The following is a 20,207-nucleotide window of genomic DNA, read 5'->3' as shown; positions in this document are numbered from 1 at the left end:
CTCCGTCAAATTGGATGACCATGGGCAATGGCTTCTGATCTGGAGTAGAGGAGATTAATGACCACGGGTAATGGCTTTGATCAAATACAGCTTGCCATAGAAGAGATCATTCACAAGCAGAGAAGATAGTAATACCAGAGTTAATTCAGAAAGACAAAGCAACTCTAATTCTCAACTCTATTCCCATTACTGACTCTATTCTAACTCACAAATACAAATTAAGAATAGTTTCCCTTTTTCATGAAAACACATAAACCTTCTGATCTGCCTGACTAAGACCTGCAAGATAACCATAGCTTACTTCAAACCACAATCCTCGTGGGATCGACCCTGACTCGCTCAGGTATTACTTGGATGACCCAGTGTACTTGCTGGTACAGCTGTACAAAAGTGTGGGGATTTGTGCACCACTGCTCTATTGCTCCGGCGACACTATAGCGCAACTGCAACCTGGTGCGCAGAAATTGTGATTACACTTTGATTATGTAAAATTCATTGCTCTTTCTTTCCCTGGCAATGGCACCAAAAACACGATGCCAATACCATGGTTCACAACTTCGCACAACTAACCAGCAAGTGCACTGGGTCGTCCAAGTAATACCTTACGTGAGTAAGGGTCGAATCCCACGGAGATTGTTGGTATGAAGCAAGCTATGGTCACCTTGTAAATCTCAGTCAGGCAGATATAAAATAGTAATGGGGTTTTTAAAATTAATTAATAAAATAAGGATAGAAATACTTATGTAAATCATTGGTGAGAATTTCAGATAAGCGTATGGAGATGCATTCGTTCCTCTGAACCTCTGCTTTCCTGCTGTCTTCATCCAATCAATCTTACTCCTTTCTATGGTTGGCTTTATGTAAGGATGTCACCGGTGCCAATGGCTATTTTCGATCTCTCTCGGGAAAATGATCCAAATGTTCTATCACAGCACGGCTAATCGTCTGGAGGCATCACCTTTGTCGTTGGTTGCATCATATTCCTCCCTGTGAAAATGGTCCGATGCGCCGTCACTGCATGGCTAATCATCTGGAGGTTCTCGATCATACCGGAATAGGATTTACTATCCTTTTGCGTCTGTCACTACGCCCAGCACTCGCGAGTTTGAAGCTCGTCACAGTCATTCAATACCAGAATCTTACTCGGAATACCACGGACAAGGTTTAGACTTTCCGGATTCTCATGAATGCCACCATCAATCTAGCTTATACCACAAAGATCCCAATATCTCGGACTCGGTCCCCTGTATTAGTAATCTAAGAGATACTCGTTCAATCGAAGGTAGAACGGGAGTGGTTGTCAGGCACGCGTTCATAGGGAACGATGATGATTATCACGTTCATCACATTCAGGTTGAAGTGCGAATGAATATCTTAGAAGTAGAATAAGTTGAATTGAATAGAAAACAGTAGTACTTTGCATTAATTCTTGAGGAACAGCAGAGCTCCACACCTTAATCTATGGAGTGTAGAAACTCTACCGTTGAAAATACATAAGTGAAGGTCCAGGCATGGTCGAGAAGCCAGCCCTCAAAACGTGATCAATAGTCTCCTAAGATGAACAATGGATTAAAACTGAGACCAAAGATGTCTAATACAATAGTAAAAGGTCCTATTTATAATAAACTAGCTACTAGGGTTTACAGAAGTAAGTAATTGATGCATAAATGCACTTCCGGGGCCCACTTGGTGTGTGCTTGGGCTGAGCTTGAGTGTTGCACGTGTAGAGGTCCTTCTTGGAGTTGAACGCCAGTTTTTGTGCCAGTTTGGGCGTTGAACTCCACTTTGCAGCTTGTTTCTGGCGCTGGATGCCAGAATTAGGCAGAGAACTGGCGTTAAACGCCAGTTTGCGTCGTCTAAACTTGGACAAAGTATGGACTATTATATCTTTCTGGAAAGCCCTAGATGTCTACTTTCCAACACAATTAGAAGCGCGCCATTTTGAGTTCTGTAGCTCCAGAAAATCCATTTTGAGTGCAGGGAGGTCAAAATCCAACAGCATCAGCAGTCCTTCTTCAACCTCTGAATCTAATTTTTGCTCAAGTCCCTCAATTTCAGCCAGAAAATACCTGAAATCATAGAAAAACACACAAACTCATAGTAAAGTCCAGAAATGTGAATTTAACATAAAAACTAATGAAAATATCCCTAAAAGTAACTAGATTCTACTAAAAACATACTAAAAACAATGCCAAAAAGCGTATAAATTATCCGCTCATCACAACACCAAACTTAAATTGTTGCTTGTCCCCAAGCAACTGAAAATCAAATAGGATAAAAAGAAGAGAATATACTATAAATTCCAAACTATCAATGAAACATAGCTCCAATCAGATGAGCGGGACTTGTAGCTTTTTGCCTCTTGAATAGTTTTGGCATCTCACTTTATCCATTGAGGTTCAGAATGATTGGCATCTATAGGAACTCAGAGTTCAGATAGTGTTATTGATTCTCCTAGTTCAGTATGATGATTCTTGAACACAGCTTCTTTATGAGTCTTGGCTGTGGCCCTAAGCACCTTGTTTTCCAGTATTACCACCGGATACATAAATGCCACAGACACATAATTGGGTGAACCTTTTCAGATTGTGACTCAGCTTTGCTAAAGTCCCCAATTAGAGGTGCACACTCTTTTTTTTTGCTTTGGACCTTGACTTTAACCGCTCAGTCTCAAGTTTTCACTTGACACCTTCACGCCACAAGCACATGGTTAGGGACAGCTTGGTTTAGCCGCTTAAGCCAGGATTTTATTCCTTTAGGCCCTCCTATCCACTGATGCTCAAAGCCTTCGGATCCTTTTTATTTACCCTTGCCTTTTAGTTTTAAGGGTTATTGGCTTTTTGCTCTTGCCTCTTGGTTTTAAGAGCTTTTGACTTTTTCTGCTTGCTTTTTTTTTTCTTTCTATTTTTTTTTCGCCTATTTTTTTTTCTGCAAGCTTTGTTCTTTGCTGCTTTTTCTTGCTTCAAGAATTATTTTTATGATTTTTCAGATTATCAAATAACATGTCTCCTTGTCATCATTCTTTCAAGAGCCAACATATTTAACATTCTTAAACAACAACTTCAAAAGGCATATGCACTGTTCAAGCATACATTCAGAAAACAAGAAGCATTGTCACCACATCAATATAATTAAACTAAGTTCAAGGATAAATTCAAAACTCATGTACTTCTTGTTCTTTTGAATTAAAACATTTTTCATTTAAGAGAGGTGATGGATTCATAGGACATTCATAACTTTAAGACAAAGTTACTAACTACTAATGATCATGTAATGAAGACACAAACATAGATAAGCACTTAACATAGAAAACGAAAAACAGAGAAAGTAAGAACAAGGAATGAGTCCACCTTAGTGATGATGGCATTTCCTTCTTGAGGAACCAATGATGTTCTTGAGCTCTTCTATATCTCTTCCTTGCCTTTGTGGCTTGATTCCTAGTGATTTTTTGGTATTTCTATCCTCAGTTGCTTCCAATAACTATGTGGAGGGAAGTGCATCCCCTGAGGTATCTCAGGGATCTCTTGATTTGCAGCCACATGTTCTACCACTGAGTTATAGATCCTTTACATAATTGTTTTACCACACCAAACTTAGAATGTTGCTCGCCCTCGAGCAAAAGAAGAAGGAATAGATGAAGAAGATGTGGAAAAAAAACTAGGATTATGAGGAAGGAAGGTGGGGATCCTGCGGGGTCCACAGATCCTGAGATGATCCTATGAGGTCCACAGATCTTGAGGTGTCAAGGCATTTACATCCCTGCACCAATTTAGGCATGCAAAATGCCCTTGCACACAACTCTGGGCGTTCAGCGCCAGGTTGGTGCCCATTTTGGGCGTTCAACGCCCATTTGTTGCCCATTTCTGGCGTTGAATGCCAGAACCATGCTTGTTCTGGGCGTTCAGCGCCCAGCTCCTCTTCAGGGTGCAATTCTGGCGTTCAGCGCCCAAATGATGCCCATTTTGGGTGTTCAGTGCCCAGATACTGCCCATTTTGGGCGTTCAGCGCCAGAACCATGCTCTGTTCTGGCGTTGAACGCCAGGCAGGTGCTTCCTCCAGGGTGTGATTTTTCTTCTGCTGTTTTTGATTCTGTTTCTAAATTTTTCGTTTATTTTGTGACTCCACATGATCATGAACCTAAGAAAACATGAAAAACAAAAATAAAATTAGATAAATAAACATTGGGTTGCCTCCCAACAAGCGCTTCTTTAATGTCAATAGCTTGACAGTGGGCTCTCATGGAGCCTCACAGATGTTCAAAGCATTGTTGAGACTCTCCAATATCAAACTTAGAGTTTGGATATGGGGGTTCAACACCAAACTTAGAGTTTGGTTGTGGCCTCCCAACACCAAACTTAGAGTCTGACTGTGGGGGCTTTGGTTGACTCTGCTTTGAGAGAAGCTTTTTCTGCTTCCTCTCCATGGATGCAGGGAGAGATCCTTGAGTTGTAAACACAAGGTTGTCCTTATTTAATTGAAGGATCAATTCTCCTCTATCCATATCAATCACAGCTCTTGCTGTGGCTAGGAAAGGTCTTCCTAGGATGATGGATTCATCTTCTTCCTTTCCAGTATCCAGGACTATGAAATCAGCAGGGATGTAAAGGCCTTCAACCTTTACTAACACGTCCTCTACTTGTCCATAAGCCTGTTTTCTTGAATTGTCTGCCATCTCTAATGAGATTTTAGCAGCTTGAACCCCATAGATTCCCAGTTTCTCTATTACAGAGAGGGGCATGAGGTTTATTCCTGAACCAAGGTCACACAGAGCCTTAAAGATCATGGTGCCTATGGTACAAGGTATTATGAACTTTCCAGGATCCTGTCTCTTCTGAGGCAATGTCAGTTGATCCAGATCACTTAGTTCATTGGTGAACAAGGGAGGTTCATCTTCCCAAGTCTCAATACCAAATAATTTGGCATTCAGCTTCATGATTGCACCAAGGAACTTGGCAGCTTGCTCTTCAGTAACATCCTCATTCTCTTCAAAAGAGGAATACTCATCAGAGCTCATGAATGGCATAAAGAGGTTCAATGGAATCTCTATGGTCTCTATATGAGCCTCAGAGTCCTTTGGTTCCTCAGAGGGAAACTCCTTATTGATCACTGGGTGTCCCAGGAGGTCTTCCTCCTTGGGATTCACGTCCTCTCCTTCCCTTACAGGTTCGGCCATGGTGCTTATATCAATGGCCTTGCACTCTCCTTTTGGATTCTCTTCTGTATTGCTTGGGAGAGTACTAGGAGGGATTTCAGTGATCCTTTTACTCAGCTGGCCCACTTGTGCTTCCAAATTTCTAATGGAAGACCTTGTTTCATTCATGAAACTTACAGTGGCCTTGGATAGATCAGAAACTAAGTTTGCTAAATTAGAAGTATTTTGTTCAGAGTTCTCTGTCTGTTGCTGAGTGGATGATGAAAAAGGTTTATTATTGTTAAACCTGTTTCTTCCACCATTATTAAAGCCTTGTTGAGGCCTTTGATCCTTCCATGAGAGATTTGGATGATTTCTCCATGATGGATTATATGTGTTTCCATAAGGTTCACCCATATAATTTACCTCTGCTATTGCAGGGTTCTCTAGATCATAAGCTTCTTCTTCAAAAGATGCCTCTTGAGTACTGTTGGATGCAGCTTGCATTCCATTCAAACTCTGGGAAATCATATTGACTTACTGAGTCAATATTTTATTCTGAGCCAATATGGCATTCAGAGTATCAATTTCAAGAACTCCCTTCTTCATAGGCGTCCCATTACTCACAGGATTCCTCTCAGAAGTGTACATGAACTGGTTATTAGCAACCATGTCAATGAGTTCTTGAGCTTCTGCAGGTGTTTTCTTTAGGTGAATGGATCCACCTGCAGAAGTATCCAATGACATCTTTGCCAATTCAGACAAACCATCATAGAAGATATCCAGGATGGTCCATTCTGAAAGCATGTCATTAGGACACTTTTTGGTCAGTCCTTTGTATCTCTCCCAAGCTTCATAGAGGGATTCACCTTTTTTCTGTCTGAAGGTCTGAACGTCTACTCTAAGTTTACTAAGCTTTTAAGGAGGAAAGAACTTGGCTAAGAAAGCCGTGACCAGCTTATCCCAAGAGTTCAGGCTATCTCTGGGTTGAGAGTCCAACCACACTCTAGCTCTGTCTCTTACAGCAAAAGGGAAAAGCATGAGCCTGTAGACTTCAGGATCTACTCCATTAGTCTTAACAGTATCACAGATCTGCAAGAATTCAGTTAAGAACTGAAAAGGATCTTCAGATGGAAGTCCATGAAACTTGCAGTTCTGCTGCATCAGAGAAACTAATTGAGGTTTCAGCTCAAAGTTGTTTGCTCCAATGGCAGGAATGGAGATGCTTCTTCCATGTAAATTGGAATTTGGTGCAGTAAAGTCACCAAGCATTCTCCTTGCATTATTGTTGTTGGGTTCGACTGCCATCTCCTTTACTTGTTCGAAATTTTCAATAAGGTTGTCTCTGGATTGTTGTAATTTAGCTTCTCTTAGTTTCCTCTTCAGAGTCCTTTCAGGTTCTGGATCAGCTTCAACAAGAATGCCTTTTTTTTTGTCCCTGCTCATAAGAAAGAGAAGATAAAAAGAAAAGAAGAGGAATCCTCTATGTCACAGTAAAGAGGTTCCTTATTATTAGTAGAAAAAGAAGAAGAAGAAAAATTCGAACACAGATAGAAGAGGGGGTTCGAATTTGGTGAGTGATGTGAGGAAGAGATGTTAGTAGATGAATAAATAAATAGAATAAGAGGAGAGAGGGAGAGGATTTTCGAAAGTAGTTTTTGAAAAAGGTTAGTAGTTTTTCGAAAATTCAAATAAAAAATAAAATAATTAGTTAAAAGAAATTTTTGAACAATAGGGAAGATATTTTCGAAAATTAGAGAGAGAGAGTTAGTTAGGTAGTTTTGAAAAAGATAAGAAACAAACAAGAAGTTAGTTAGTGAGTTGAAACAAATTTTGAAAATCAATTTTGAAAAGATAAGAAGTTAGGAAGTTAGAAAAGATATTTTGAAATCAAATTTTTGAAAAAGATAAGATAAGAAGATATTTTTGAAAAGATATGATAGAAATTAGTTTTGAAAAAGATTTGATTTTTAAAATCACAATTAATGACTTGATTCACAAGAAATCACATGATATGATTCTAGAACTTAAAGTTTGAATCTTTCTTAACAAGTAAGTAACAAACTTGAAATTTTTGAATCAAAACATTAATTGTTATTATTATTTTCGAAAATTTGATACAAAAATAAGAAAAATATTTTTGAAAAATATTTTTGGAATTTTTGAAAATAACTAAGAAATTTGAAAAAGATTTGATTTTTGAAAGAGATTTTGAAAAAGATAAGATTTTCAAATTGAAAATTTGATTTGACTCATAAGAAACAACTTGATTTTAAAAATTTTTGAAAAAGTCAATCCAAATTTTCGAATTTGATGAGAGAAAAAGGGAAAGATATTTTTTTTTTTTGAATTTTTAATGATGAGAGAGAGAAACATGAAAATGATGCAATGCATGAGAATTTTAGATCAAAACATGTGATGCATGCAAGAATGCTATGAATGTCAAGATGAACACCAAAAACACTTTGAATGTCAAGATGAACACCAAGAACATATTTTTGAAAAATTTTTAATGCAAAGAAAACATGCAAGACACCAAACTTAGAAATCTTTGATGCTTAGATTCTATGGATGCAAGAATGCATATGAAAAACACCATACAACACAAAACAAGAAAACATCAAGATCAAACAAGAAGACTTACCAAGAACAACTTGAAGATCATGAAGAACACTATGTATGCATGAATTTTCAAAAAATGCAAGATGAACATGCAATTGACACCAAACTTATAACATAACTCAAGACTCAAACAAGAAACACAAAATATTTTTTATTTTTATGATTTTCTAATTTTTTTTTGTATTTTTTTCGAAAATTATTTGAAAAACAAAAATAAGGATTCCAAAATTTTTAATATGAATTCCAGAAATCTTATGCTTTTTAGTCTAAAGCTCCAATCAAAGGGTCAGGCATAACTTAATAGCCAGCCAAGCTTTAGCATGTAACAGGTAGATCATGAATCAGCAGTAGGTGGATTAGCACCAACTAGCTTGCTCTTGATAACAAATTGGAAGCCTTAGTCCAAATGAATTTAGACATGGCTTTACAACTAGCCAGGCTTCACATGCTTCATGAAACACTAGAATTCATTCTTAAAAATTTTGAATAAAATTATAAAATTTTTGAAAACATTTTTATTTTAAATTTTTTTTTTCGAAAACAAAGGAGAAAATTTTGAAATATTTTTGAAAAATTTTTGAAAATAAAACAAAAAGAAAATTACCTAATCTGAGCAACAAAATGAACCATCAGTTGTCCAAACTCAAACAATCCCCGGCAACGGCGCCAAAAACTTGGTGCGCAGAAATTGTGATTACACTTTGATTATGTAAAATTCATTGCTCTTTCTTTCCCTGGCAATGGCACCAAAAACACGATGCCAATACCATGGTTCACAACTTTGCACAACTAACCAGCAAGTGCACTGGGTCGTCCAAGTAATACCTTCCGTGAGTAAGGGTCGAATCCCACGGAGATTGTTGGTATGAAGCAAGCTATGGTCACCTTGTAAATCTCAGTCAGGCAGATATAAAATAGTAATGGGGTTTTCGAAATTAATTAATAAAATAAGGATAGAAATACTTATGTAAATCATTGGTGAGAATTTCAGATAAGCGTATGGAGATGCATTCGTTCCTCTGAACCTCTGCTTTCCTGCTGTCTTCATCCAATCAATCTTACTCCTTTCTATGGCTGGCTTTATGTAAGGATGTCACCGGTGCCAATGGCTACTTTCGATCTCTCTCGGAAAAATGATCCAAATGCTCTGTCACAGCACGGCTAATCGTCTGGAGGCATCACCTTTGCCGTTGGTTGCATCCTATTCCTCCCTGTGAAAATGGTCCGATGCGCTGTCACTGCATGGCTAATCATCTGGAGGTTCTCGATCATACTGGAATAGGATTTACTATCCTTTTGCGTCTGTCACTACGCCCAGCACTCGCGAGTTTGAAGCTCGTCACAGTCATTCAATCCTAGAATCCTACTCGGAATACCACGGACAAGGTTTAGACTTTCCAGATTCTCATGAATGCCGCCATCAATCTAGCTTATACCACGAAGATCCCAATATCTCGGACTCGGTCCCCTGTATTAGTAATCTAAGAGATACTCGTTCAATCGAAGGTAGAACGGGAGTGGTTGTCAGGCACGCGTTCATAGGGAATGATGATGATTGTCACGTTCATCACATTCAGGTTGAAGTGTGAATGAATATCTTAGAAGTGGAATAAGTTGAATTGAATAGAAAACAGTAGTACTTTGCATTAATTCTTGAGGAACAGCAGAGCTCCACACCTTAATCTATGGAGTGTAGAAACTCTACCGTTGAAAATACATAAGTGAAGGTCCAGGCATGGCCGAGAGGCCAGCCCTCAAAATGTGATCAATAGTCTCCTAAGATGAACAATGGATTAAAACTGAGACCAAAGATGTCTAATACAATAGTAAAAGGTCCTATTTATAATAAACTAGCTACTAGGGTTTACTTAAGTAAGTAATTGATGCATAAATCCACTTCCGGGGCCCACTTGGTGTGTGCTTAGGCTGAGCTTGAGTGTTGCATGTGTAGAGGTCCTTCTTGGAGTTGAACTCCAGTTTTTGTGCCAGTTTGGGCGTTGAACTCCACTTTGCAGCTTGTTTCTGGCGCTGGACGCCAGAATTAGGCAGAGAACTGGCGTTGAACGCCAGTTTGCATCATCTAAACTTGGGCAAAGTATGGATTATTATACATTTCTGGAAAGCTCTGGATGTCTACTTTCCAACGCAATTGGAAGCGCGCCATTGTGAGTTCTGTAGCTCTAGAAAGTCCATTTTGAGTGCAGGGAGGTCAGAATCCAACAGCATCAGCAGTCCTTCTTCAACCTCTGAATCTGATTTTTGCTCAAGTCCCTCAATTTCAGCCAGAAAATACCTGAAATCACAGAAAAATACACAAACTCATAGTAAAGTCCAGAAATGTGAATTTAACATAAAAACTAATGAAAACATCCCTAAAAGTAACTAGATTCTACTAAAAACATACTAAAAACAATGCCAAAAAGCGTATAAATTATCCGCTCATCACAACCTCCTCCCCCTGCCTTCTTATTTTTCTATTCTTCAGTTTTCACGTTTTTGCAAAATCTCGTTTTGATATTCTCCATTTTAATTTATTACAGTTTATTTAGGGTTTAATTCTTACTTAGTAACTTTATTTAGTCAAACTAGTTTTTGCTGATTAGGTTAATTTAGATTAAAAATAGGATTCTCTTATGAGCATTTATCTTAGTTCATAGGTAATTAAGCATGCTATTATGATTCTTAGGCCTGGAATTTCAATTCGTTTGGGCTGGCTTAATTGATTTTCTGTTGAATTTCAGGTTCTTCTTGGCTTCTCCACTAAGGTATGCTTCAAATTTAGGTGAAATGTGGAGTCAGAGGGAAATTAGATACCCCTTGTAATGCTGTGGGATACATAGACAGAGAGGTGCTTGGAATCAACCACATGTATAAGCATCCAGCTTGGAAGAGAATTCTAAGGCTTATTGCCTTTTTCTCAGGCTTGCACCGAAAAATCACCTTTCGAAGGGCCATTTAGGAAAAATGCTCCCTCATGGTGTTATGCTCCTTTTGAGCCAGAAGGAATTCTAAGGTCTGTAATTGAAAATGTATTTACATAGTTTGAGTTTTGATGACATGTAATATAATTATGATATGCAATTGTAGCTCAATATCAGCTATTCTATCCACAATTATTGGATTTCATTTTGGACATGTACTCATACACATGCAGGTGATGAAGCCTTTGAATCAAAGCGATTATCTAATAATATTTGATTTTCACCTCTCTACAACTTGTGCTTACTCTTCCAGTTATGTGATTTTTTTCCATAGGATCATCTTTTAAGATTGAAGCACTAGATTCTCCTGGGTTTATCTCTTCTTACTTCGGGACTTATTCTTCACTTTACTGATGGTGAACTCTAATTAACCAAGTGTTCAGCTGGAATATCTTTACTATATATTCTAACCACTCACATGTTACTTCTTTGTGCGCCGCAGCCATTCCTTTGAATAAGAAACGGTATACACTAAGCTATGTTTGATAAACATTTGGAGCAGCAACATTAGTATTTTCATCCTTCTATACAATGATAATATTATATACTATGAAAGTTCTAGTTGCCATTGTATCATGTTAGTGATAGATAAATCTTGTACATTGGATTATTGCATTGCATGTTGATATTTGGAGCTTGAAACTATGGTTCATGCCTTTGAAATAGATTGGCATGAATGCCATGTTTGTGTACGTTATGGCAGCTGAGGGTATCAAAGGTAAGATTCTTAAGTAGGTAATCAAAAGAGTGGTGGTTGCTTCCTAATATATTGAACCCTTAAAAATTTATTTACTTGCAAATAAATACAGTTGCACATGATGAGGGTCACCACATTACATTGGAAAAAAAACTTATATTGAAAGATTCTATTTTTGACCTTTTTCTGGTATATTTTAATTTTTTATTCATCCTTTTATTGTGTTTATGTTTTATGATAATTTGGTTGTTGATGAATGTTATTAACCTATTCAGATTGAGAATTATGATTATGCTTTAACTTGTTTGGTCCTTATATTGTATTACGTCACTACAAGAAAAAAGGCCTATCGGCACACTTTTTTCTTGCCACGCTTTTAAAGCGTGCACAAAAGTGGTCTATGGCCACGCTTTTGCGAGGGTGGCCACTAATTTGTGATTTGGCCACGCTTTTTTTTGCCACGCTTGAAAAACATGGCCATAGAAGGACATCGGCACGCTTTTACGAGGGTGCCCACTTATTTGAGGGCCACGCTTTTTTACTGCCACGCATGAAAAGTATGGCAATAGAGGGAAATCGGCACGCTTTTACGAGGGTGGCCACTGATTAAAAATTTGGCCACCTTTTTTTTTGTCACGCTTAAAAAGCGTGGCCATAGAGAAACTGGCATGCTTGAAAAGCGTGGCTATACCGTGTTTATTTTGACACCGTAAAAAAACGTGCTGATAGAGTTTCTTCCCCTAAAATTTAGTTTCCCACCTATTTTTTCCCACACTTAACCTTTTTTTTCTAAGTTATCAAATTTAACCCTAAAAATAATAACAACAACACACTAACTTTACATTGTTAACAAATTCACTTTTAACCCTAAAATTCACTTTCAAACCCTAAAAGGTGCCGTCAGCTTCATCTAAGGGTGGCAAACGAGCCTAAACCCGCCGGGTCAGCCCGCGTAACCCGCCAAAAAAGGCAGGCAGAGATGGAAAATTGGGACTACCAAATAGCAAAAGCCCGCCTAACCCGCACCGCTTAAACTGCGGGCTTTGGCGAGCGGGCTTCCCCGCCAGGCTTGGTATTTTTTTGGCAAGGGGTATTTTTACAATTCTTTTTGCCAAAATCCAACATCCCACAACCCAACATACAAGAGAATGAAGATAAAAATTGAGTGTTTTGGATTATGTTTATTTTGTTTTAGAGACAATATTTATAATTATGTTTTGGATTATGTTTATTTTGCTTTGGAACAATATTTATAATTACAAAGACTTTAATGTTTGTGAATATAAAAATTATAATTTGTTTATACTTTTAGAAATAATAATAGTTAAAAGTAAAAAACAGAAGAGATTTTTTTATGCATTTATATATATTATTTAGTAGTTAAAATTAAAAAAAAAAGGATATTTGGCAGGCTTAGCCTACCAGCCCGCCAGCTCGCCGTTAGGCGGGGCGGGCTGGAATTCTGAGACCGCCTCACTAGGTGGGACGGGGCGGACCAGCCCGCTAAAGGACGGGCATCTAGCGGGGCGGGGCGGGGCTTCCCCGCTTGCCACCCTAGCTTCATCCATCTTCATCCATCTTCATCGCTCAGCTTCATCGTCTCGAACCCAGCCTTCGTCGTTCATCCATCTTTATCGTTCAGCTTCATCTTCTCAAACTCAGCCGGCTTCATCTTCTCGAACCATCTTCATCACTGCCCTTCATCGCACCCAGCCTTCATCGTCTTCATCGCCTTCATCGTCACCTTCATCGTTCATTACGGTGGTCTTCCTCGAGCTTGCCGTCGCCGTCACCGTCAGTGGTCGTTGTCTTCCTCGACGCTGCTTTGAAAAGGTTCAGAAAACCTTAACCTCCATCACGCCGCCATCTATCTCACTGTCGCCACCCTTCGCGCTCAAGATCGCAACCAGGTTCGTTGTTAGCCAGCACGCCATTCCTCTTGCTGTTTTGCTTGTCGTCCCTCTCGTCGTTCTGGTCGTTGTGCTGCTCGCTTCTCTTTCTCTCGCGGTTCTGCTCGCTTCTCTATCGCGGTTCTGCTCACCATGCTGCTCGAAGGTTAGTGCTCAGTTGTGCTTCATCTTCGGTTTTTTAAAATGCTCCATTTAGAAGTCAATCAAGAAAATTGGATGATTAATGGAATGTTTTCTGCTGTTAACTTTTTATTGAATTGATTAGTGATTAGCTCTTGCTGTGCTGCTGTTTTAATTTGTAAAATAGATGATTATTGAATATTTTCTGCTGTTTTATTGATTAGTGATGAGCTTTTTCTGTGCTACTATTTTAATTTGTTCTCTGCTCTCTCTTTATTAAATCCACCAGCTGTTGTAGAGCTGCTAGGACATCTATTAAATATTTACATTCAATTAGTGTCATCTATTAAATTCAATATTGGTGTTATTATCTGCGAGTTTGACCCTAGATCTCTTCCACCTGTAGCTCCACTACCAACCCCATCAGACAGCAGAGAACATTCTGCTGTATTTGTAGTTGAAAGGGAATTAAAGCTATTAAATTTCCAGTTAAATAACTCAGCAAATCCATCTCCTGGAAATAATAGCTCCTTGTTAGAAACTGGAAGATCAAAGGGAGATTTTTTTGAACCATTGCCTGTAAAGCAGGGGAAGAAGCACATTAGTACACCTGTTCCACATTATTCATACTCTGTTCTTTCTGTGAGCAGTTCTAGGAAGTAAGTTCTTTCTTACTTTTAATTTATTTCCATAATTCAATCGAATTAACTAATATTTTTTATTCTTAAATGTAACAGATGGTTTCATTTTTCTTTATAGAATATACAACTCATAAAACTATTACTATTGTGATTCAAAATTTATTTATAATTTTTTGTGGTTTATTTTATATGCTTTTTATCTTAATATGGTTAAGCAAAAGCATTTTGTTTGTTAAATATTAGTACTGTGGTTGTTTTCTGAAGGCACAAATATGTGCAGGTATGTTGTAATTGTTTGGCCAGATATTCCTTACTTCTCTGTATACATGGCTAGTGATTGGTCAATTGTTGACTCTGAAACTGCAAGGCTTCTTGCTTGGGATACATGCCGTGACAGATTTGCTATATTGGAATCATCAATTCCCCTAAGACTTCCTATTTTTCCCAAGGGTAGTTCATAAAAAAAGAGCGGCAAGAGAGGCAGCTGCAGCACAAGCAGCAGCTGCTACTGCTGCTGTAGCTTCCTCAGCTTCTGTTCAAGTCCGCATCTTATTAGATGATGGGACATCAAATGTACTAATGAGATCTGTTGGTACACGCAGTGAACCAGTAGGTCCTTGTTTTGTCCTAAAACTTCCCTTATAAAGACTTTTCTTGTAATAATCTAGCCTTGCTGATTATCGTGTTCCCGGTGGCTGTGCTGCTGCTTTCATGAATATTAAAATGTTTTAAAAGTTAAGTTCAATTATATAGCATTCATCTTAACTTGCATTTATTTTCATTTTACATTAATTGTATCTCAACTTCTTAGTACTTGTAAGTAAGTTGTCCAACCACTTGTTTGCTCCTTCACTGTACAAACAAACCCCCTTTTCTAGTTTGATTTTTAGGAGAATGTCAGTTACTTAAAGGAATTATGTCACTATTGTTGCTTGTTTTTGTTGTTCTTTATAATTTTTTTTAATCTAAAAAAAATATAGGGCAGCTTTATAATTAAACAAGTTAGCAATTTCCTCCATTTTCTTTCTTTCTTTCTTGATAATAATATAATTATCACTCAGTTTATCTTATCTTTTCAAGCATTTATCTGTGGAGAGGCATCTTATCTTATCTCTTAGAAAATTAACTGATTCTTAGTAAAAGATTTGACTTCTGTTATACTGTATTTTTCAAATTGAGTTTAACCTTCTGCCAATTTTTAGGTTGACATCAATAATTTGGAGGAGTATATATCTTTAGTGGTTGATGCAACTATCAAGACTGGGATCACACATCAAATGGAAGCATTTAAAGCAGGATTCAACTAGGTTAGATACTAGTCTTCATCAATAGAAAGGAGTTTTAATTTTGATTAGATTATGTTTGGTATTAAATTCTCAAAATGAGTTTTGATTGTTATTAGGAAGTGCCTAGTATTAAAATGTATTATATTTATTTATTTTAATCATGGCCTATTCTTGTCTCCCCCTTTACTAATTTTTTTTTAATTATCCCCGAGACATGCTGAAAGAGAACTTGAGGGGTTAAATTATATAGGATTAAATATTTTTTTCCTCTGCTGCTATTTCTGAACTTTAAGAGTTCACTGATACATAGCATCAATAAGGTGGCATGTCATGAGTTATTTTTTGTACATAGCCTTATCTATGTGTCTTGTCTTGATATTGTTTGTGAATTAAGAGGGTGGTGCTTTACTGCTTGCGTCAACCAGGCAAACAGATGAGCTAGACTATAGTTGAAAATTTCGTTAAGGATTCTTTTTCCAGTTTACTTGAATTCAAAATTTTAACACTTGTCACTTGTTTCTTTCTTCTGGTCATTTCAGGTTTTTGACATATCATCTTTGCAAATTTTTATGCTAATCCTGGTCATTTCAAAATTTTTACTTAAGGTTATATTTTATGCTCATCCTGATTGATGCTATTTTATTGACTTGCCAAATGTGATGACATGTGCTAATTACCTGAAGCTTCCTGCCTCCTTATTCTACCAAGGTATAATTCATCATATAGATTTAATGATTCATTATCATGCTCATTGAGGTTTCTTTTGGTACTGATTTACAATACCCCACATTTTCTTGACAGGAAATTATGTCTAATAAGCTACTCTATGCAATCAATGAGGGCTAGGAATCCTTTGATTTATCATGAGTCTCAGGAACTAACCAAGTTGTCCCTGAATGTTAATATGATGAATCAGGATTTTTGAGGCTGAATTAATTTTTGGTTGCATGTACTTCCCTTCTCATCTCAAATAATGGAAGCTGAATCGGATTGGCACATTTTCAAGGTGTAAAAGGATTCGTGGGGCTCATTTTAGCTATTAGTGTATGTTGTATTTTTCAACTAATAAATTTTATTTTTTTTTCACAAATGTGATAAAAGTTCATGTATGTTGGATGTGTTAATTTAAAATTGTATAAAAAATTTTCCATTGTTGAAATTAGTCATTTAAATTATGATTCAAAATTATATATTAATTTTACAATGTTTAATTAGAAAATTTTCATAAACAAGTATAGTCATAAGTATTTTGATCTAAATAGTCATATTTTTTTGTTATTTGCACGTTTTTAAGCGTAGTCATATCTTTTCCTAATCATCAACAGCCACGCTTATCAAGCGTAGCCATATTTTCTCCTATTGGCATGCTTAAAAAGCGTACCCATATAGTATGCTTTTGAAGTGTAGCCAAAACTACCCATGGGGCACGCTTCCAAAAACGTGGCGATATGTACACTTATCGGTACGCTTCTCAAGCGTACCTATAGGTTAAGACCTATGGCCGCGCTTTTTAAGCGTGGCAAGAGATGAAATCATGCCAACAAAAAAAGCATGTCGATAGATCTTCAAAAGCGTGGCCATAGAGCAACCAGCACGCTGGCGGATGTGACCCTTTCAAAAGCGTGCCGATAGCTCAAAAAGCGTGGCAAAAAGCTATCCGCGCGTTTTTTTTTTGCACTTTTCGTCACGCTTTAAAAGCATGGCAGAAAGCTTATTTTCTTGTAGTGCATTTACACTATATAGTTGTTTTCTTTAGTATTGAATATGGTTTTATTCTTTGATTGGTATTTTATATGATACGAAAATGTTTAGCTTAATAGGTTACTTCTTGTTTGGTCACTGGTGAGTATGGTTGGACTGCAAACATGGAGAGGATTATGAAGGCACAGGCCTTGAGAGATAACAGCATGACTGGCTACATATCTAGTAAGAAGACTATGGAGATCAACCCTGACATACATCGGCATTATGGAAGAACTGACGAAGAGAACGGAAGATGATGAAATTAGGCATTTATTTGTTTTTTTTTTTTTTTTGTTAAAGTTCATGAGAAAACATGTATTTTTTTTTTGGTTTAGTCATGTGTATTTTGATTTGAATTGGCAATTGCAAGTATATGTAATTAAAATTTACTTAGTTGGATTTGAAACAACTTTTTAATTTAAATATATATGCAATATATTAGCTTATTAGCTTATTTTTTCTTTCTATTTATTAAATTTAGTTTAAATAAATAAATTTTATTAAAGTGTGCTATATATCCTTTTAAAAAGATCATTCCAAATAAATTTAGATAAATGTTACTTTAGATATATGAAAAGGCAACACAGAAAAATTTAGGTAACTGTTGCTTTATGTTTATGAAAAAAGTAACTTAAAAAAAATCTGAACAAGTTTTGCTTTAGGTATATGAAAAGGCATCTTAAAAAAATCTGAATAAGTGTTGCTTTATGTATTAGAAAATACAACTCGTAAAAAGTGTTGTCATAAAGTCTTATCTAAAGCGTTGTGTTTGGGTACTCTAAGGGAACTCTTTCGTAGAGTTGCTTTTTTTTGTAGAAAAGGCAACATTTTTTGAAGGTTGCCATAAAAAGGGTTCCCTTTGATACACAAAAGCGTTGCCTTAGACAAAAGATAACGGCTGTATAGCCAACCCCCAAAAAGCATTGCATTTTGTCGGAAAGTATTGCCTTTGATAAAAGGCAACACTTTTCCTTATTACAGGCAACGTTTTTAAAGGGTTGCCTCAGCCGAATTTGTTGTAGTGTAAATTACACAAAATTTAACATAATTACTCATTGAAATTCGAAACTGAGGGGATGAATAATTGGGATAGAAAATAGAGCTTACTTATAAAATTGTTCCAATAGATTTGTAGAGCTCGACGCGGTGGCCGCAAACGGTGCGACAATCGAAACTCGGAGTAGGAAGTTATGGCAAGTTGAATGGAGGACAAGGATTTTGCTCTTGTTCCCCTCTCTTGAATTTATTTCAGCGTTCTTGCTGAATGAAGGAGGAAGAAGGAGTTTTCTTTAAGTGTGGGTGACTTTGTGGGTTGGGCCATGGGTCCAATACAGGTCCGGTTCATTCGGTTCAATCTATTCACCCAAATCTTGGGTCAAATTCTTCAAAATTAGTGTCAAAATTCTTAGTTTAATTAGTTCTATCTCATTAAACTATAAAATCTAATTTTCTATTTTTCTTGAATAAATGTTAATTTATGAGTTAATTATTTATTAATTATCGCCAACCTTGTTTTTCGAGCATAGCCATATTAAAGGCCCTAAGATCCTTGAAATTTAAACCTCCTTGAGACTTTAGTCTATAGATTACAATCGATTTAATCTAGTGTATTTTCTTTTTTTCGTTCTTCTCTGTCTCCACTAAAACTACATTATCATCTTGTAAAATTCTTCCATTAATGTCTCTGAAAGCTTAAAATAGCTCAAAATATAAATAGGAATAGCAGTTGTCACCGCCTTAATGAGCACTTATCTGCCACTGGCTAATAACAAGAATTGTTTCCACTGCTAAAGCTTCGTGGTAACTCTATCCTTAATATAATTAAAGGTAACCTTCTTAGACTTGTTAATCACGGAAGGGAGACCCAAATATCTATCATGGTTCCCTATATGAGGCACTTGTAATATATCTACCAATTGATTCCTTATATCTCTGGTGTGTTATATCTGAAAAAACTGATGATTTGTCTAATTTAATGACTTGACCAATAATTTAGAAATAGGTCTATAATACACTCAATAAGTGTTGACAATCCTCCTTTGTAGCTCTACCAAATAGAATTGAGTTGTCCACAAAGAATAGGTGGCTAATAGCAGGGCATATGCGATTAAGTCTCAAGCCAATAATTTCTTGCCTCTATTCTCCTCTATGGAGCAGATGGAAGAGTCTCTATGCACAAAAAAGAAATAGATGGAGAGAGAGAGAGAGAGATTATCTTGCCGTAATCCTCGACATGGTTTGAATAAACCATAAAGTTGTCATTTTCACCGTAATAGAATAAAAGATTGTCATTACATACTCCTTCATCCAGTCCACCTACTTTTTGCAAAAACCCATCTTCTCCAACATAGCCCAAACAAAATTCTATTCCACTGTATCATATGCCTTATTTATATCTAGTTTGAGAGCCATCTTACTATCTTTAAACTGTCTATTCTTTAAAAAATGTATGAACTTATGAGCAATTAGCACATTATCACTAATAAGTCGACCCTTGATGAATGCACTCTGATTTGGGCTAATAATTTTATCCATGATATTTAATTTTATAGAGATATTGCTCAAACTAATAAGACAAATTTACTTCATAGTATAAGCATTAGAGACCTTTAGTATCAAATAAATATTGGTACGATTAGAAGCCCTCATTAAATGACTCTCTGAAAAAAGTTAACCACTATCTGTATCACATCAGTCCTTATAATATCCCAAAAAATTTAATAAAATTTAATAGTAACAAAATGATATTAATCCAATAAAATCTACCAAATAGAGGGAGATATATTTGTAAAAAAGGTTCTAAAAATAATTTTTGATGTAATATTTTATAAACTTACTTTAAAAAATAATATTTTTCTATTTTTAAATTTGAGTAAATCTAGATCAAGAAAATTTTTTTGAATATTTTTTTATGTAAATAACAAAAAATTCAAATTATTTTGAAAAAATAATTTATTTTCTTACTTTGTAAATATTTTTTTATATGTTTTAAAAAAATATGGATGTCTTTTTACCACGAATTAAAAAATAATAAATTTTGATCATATTTAAAATGATCAAAATATCATTTTATTAC

General features: G+C 36.4%; 1 protein-coding gene and 1 non-coding gene across 2 annotated transcripts; both read left to right on the top strand.

Annotated features, from left to right (window-relative positions):
• The first annotated feature begins 5,932 nt into the window (after window positions 1-5,932).
• On the top strand, window positions 5,933-6,040 carry LOC112788453 (small nucleolar RNA R71). The gene has a single exon (XR_003195815.1). It is a non-coding gene; the product is annotated as a small nucleolar RNA R71 (small nucleolar RNA).
• Window positions 6,041-11,430: 5,390 nt separating this feature from the next.
• On the top strand, window positions 11,431-16,547 carry LOC112786270 (uncharacterized). The gene is made up of 5 exons (XM_072231226.1): window positions 11,431-11,452; window positions 12,843-13,486; window positions 15,305-15,409; window positions 16,072-16,096; window positions 16,190-16,547. Exons 1-3 carry the CDS (start codon window positions 11,431-11,433, stop codon window positions 15,407-15,409), a joined length of 771 nt encoding a protein of 256 aa, XP_072087327.1. The 3' UTR covers window positions 16,072-16,096; window positions 16,190-16,547.
• Window positions 16,548-20,207: the final 3,660 nt, after the last annotated feature.

The sequence above is a fragment of the Arachis hypogaea genome, chromosome 20 (genome assembly GCF_003086295.3).
Source record: "Arachis hypogaea cultivar Tifrunner chromosome 20, arahy.Tifrunner.gnm2.J5K5, whole genome shotgun sequence".
NCBI classification, from domain to species: domain Eukaryota; kingdom Viridiplantae; phylum Streptophyta; class Magnoliopsida; order Fabales; family Fabaceae; genus Arachis; species Arachis hypogaea.
Note: the sequence above shows the minus strand (reverse complement) of the source record. Positions and strands in the feature narration are given on the sequence as shown.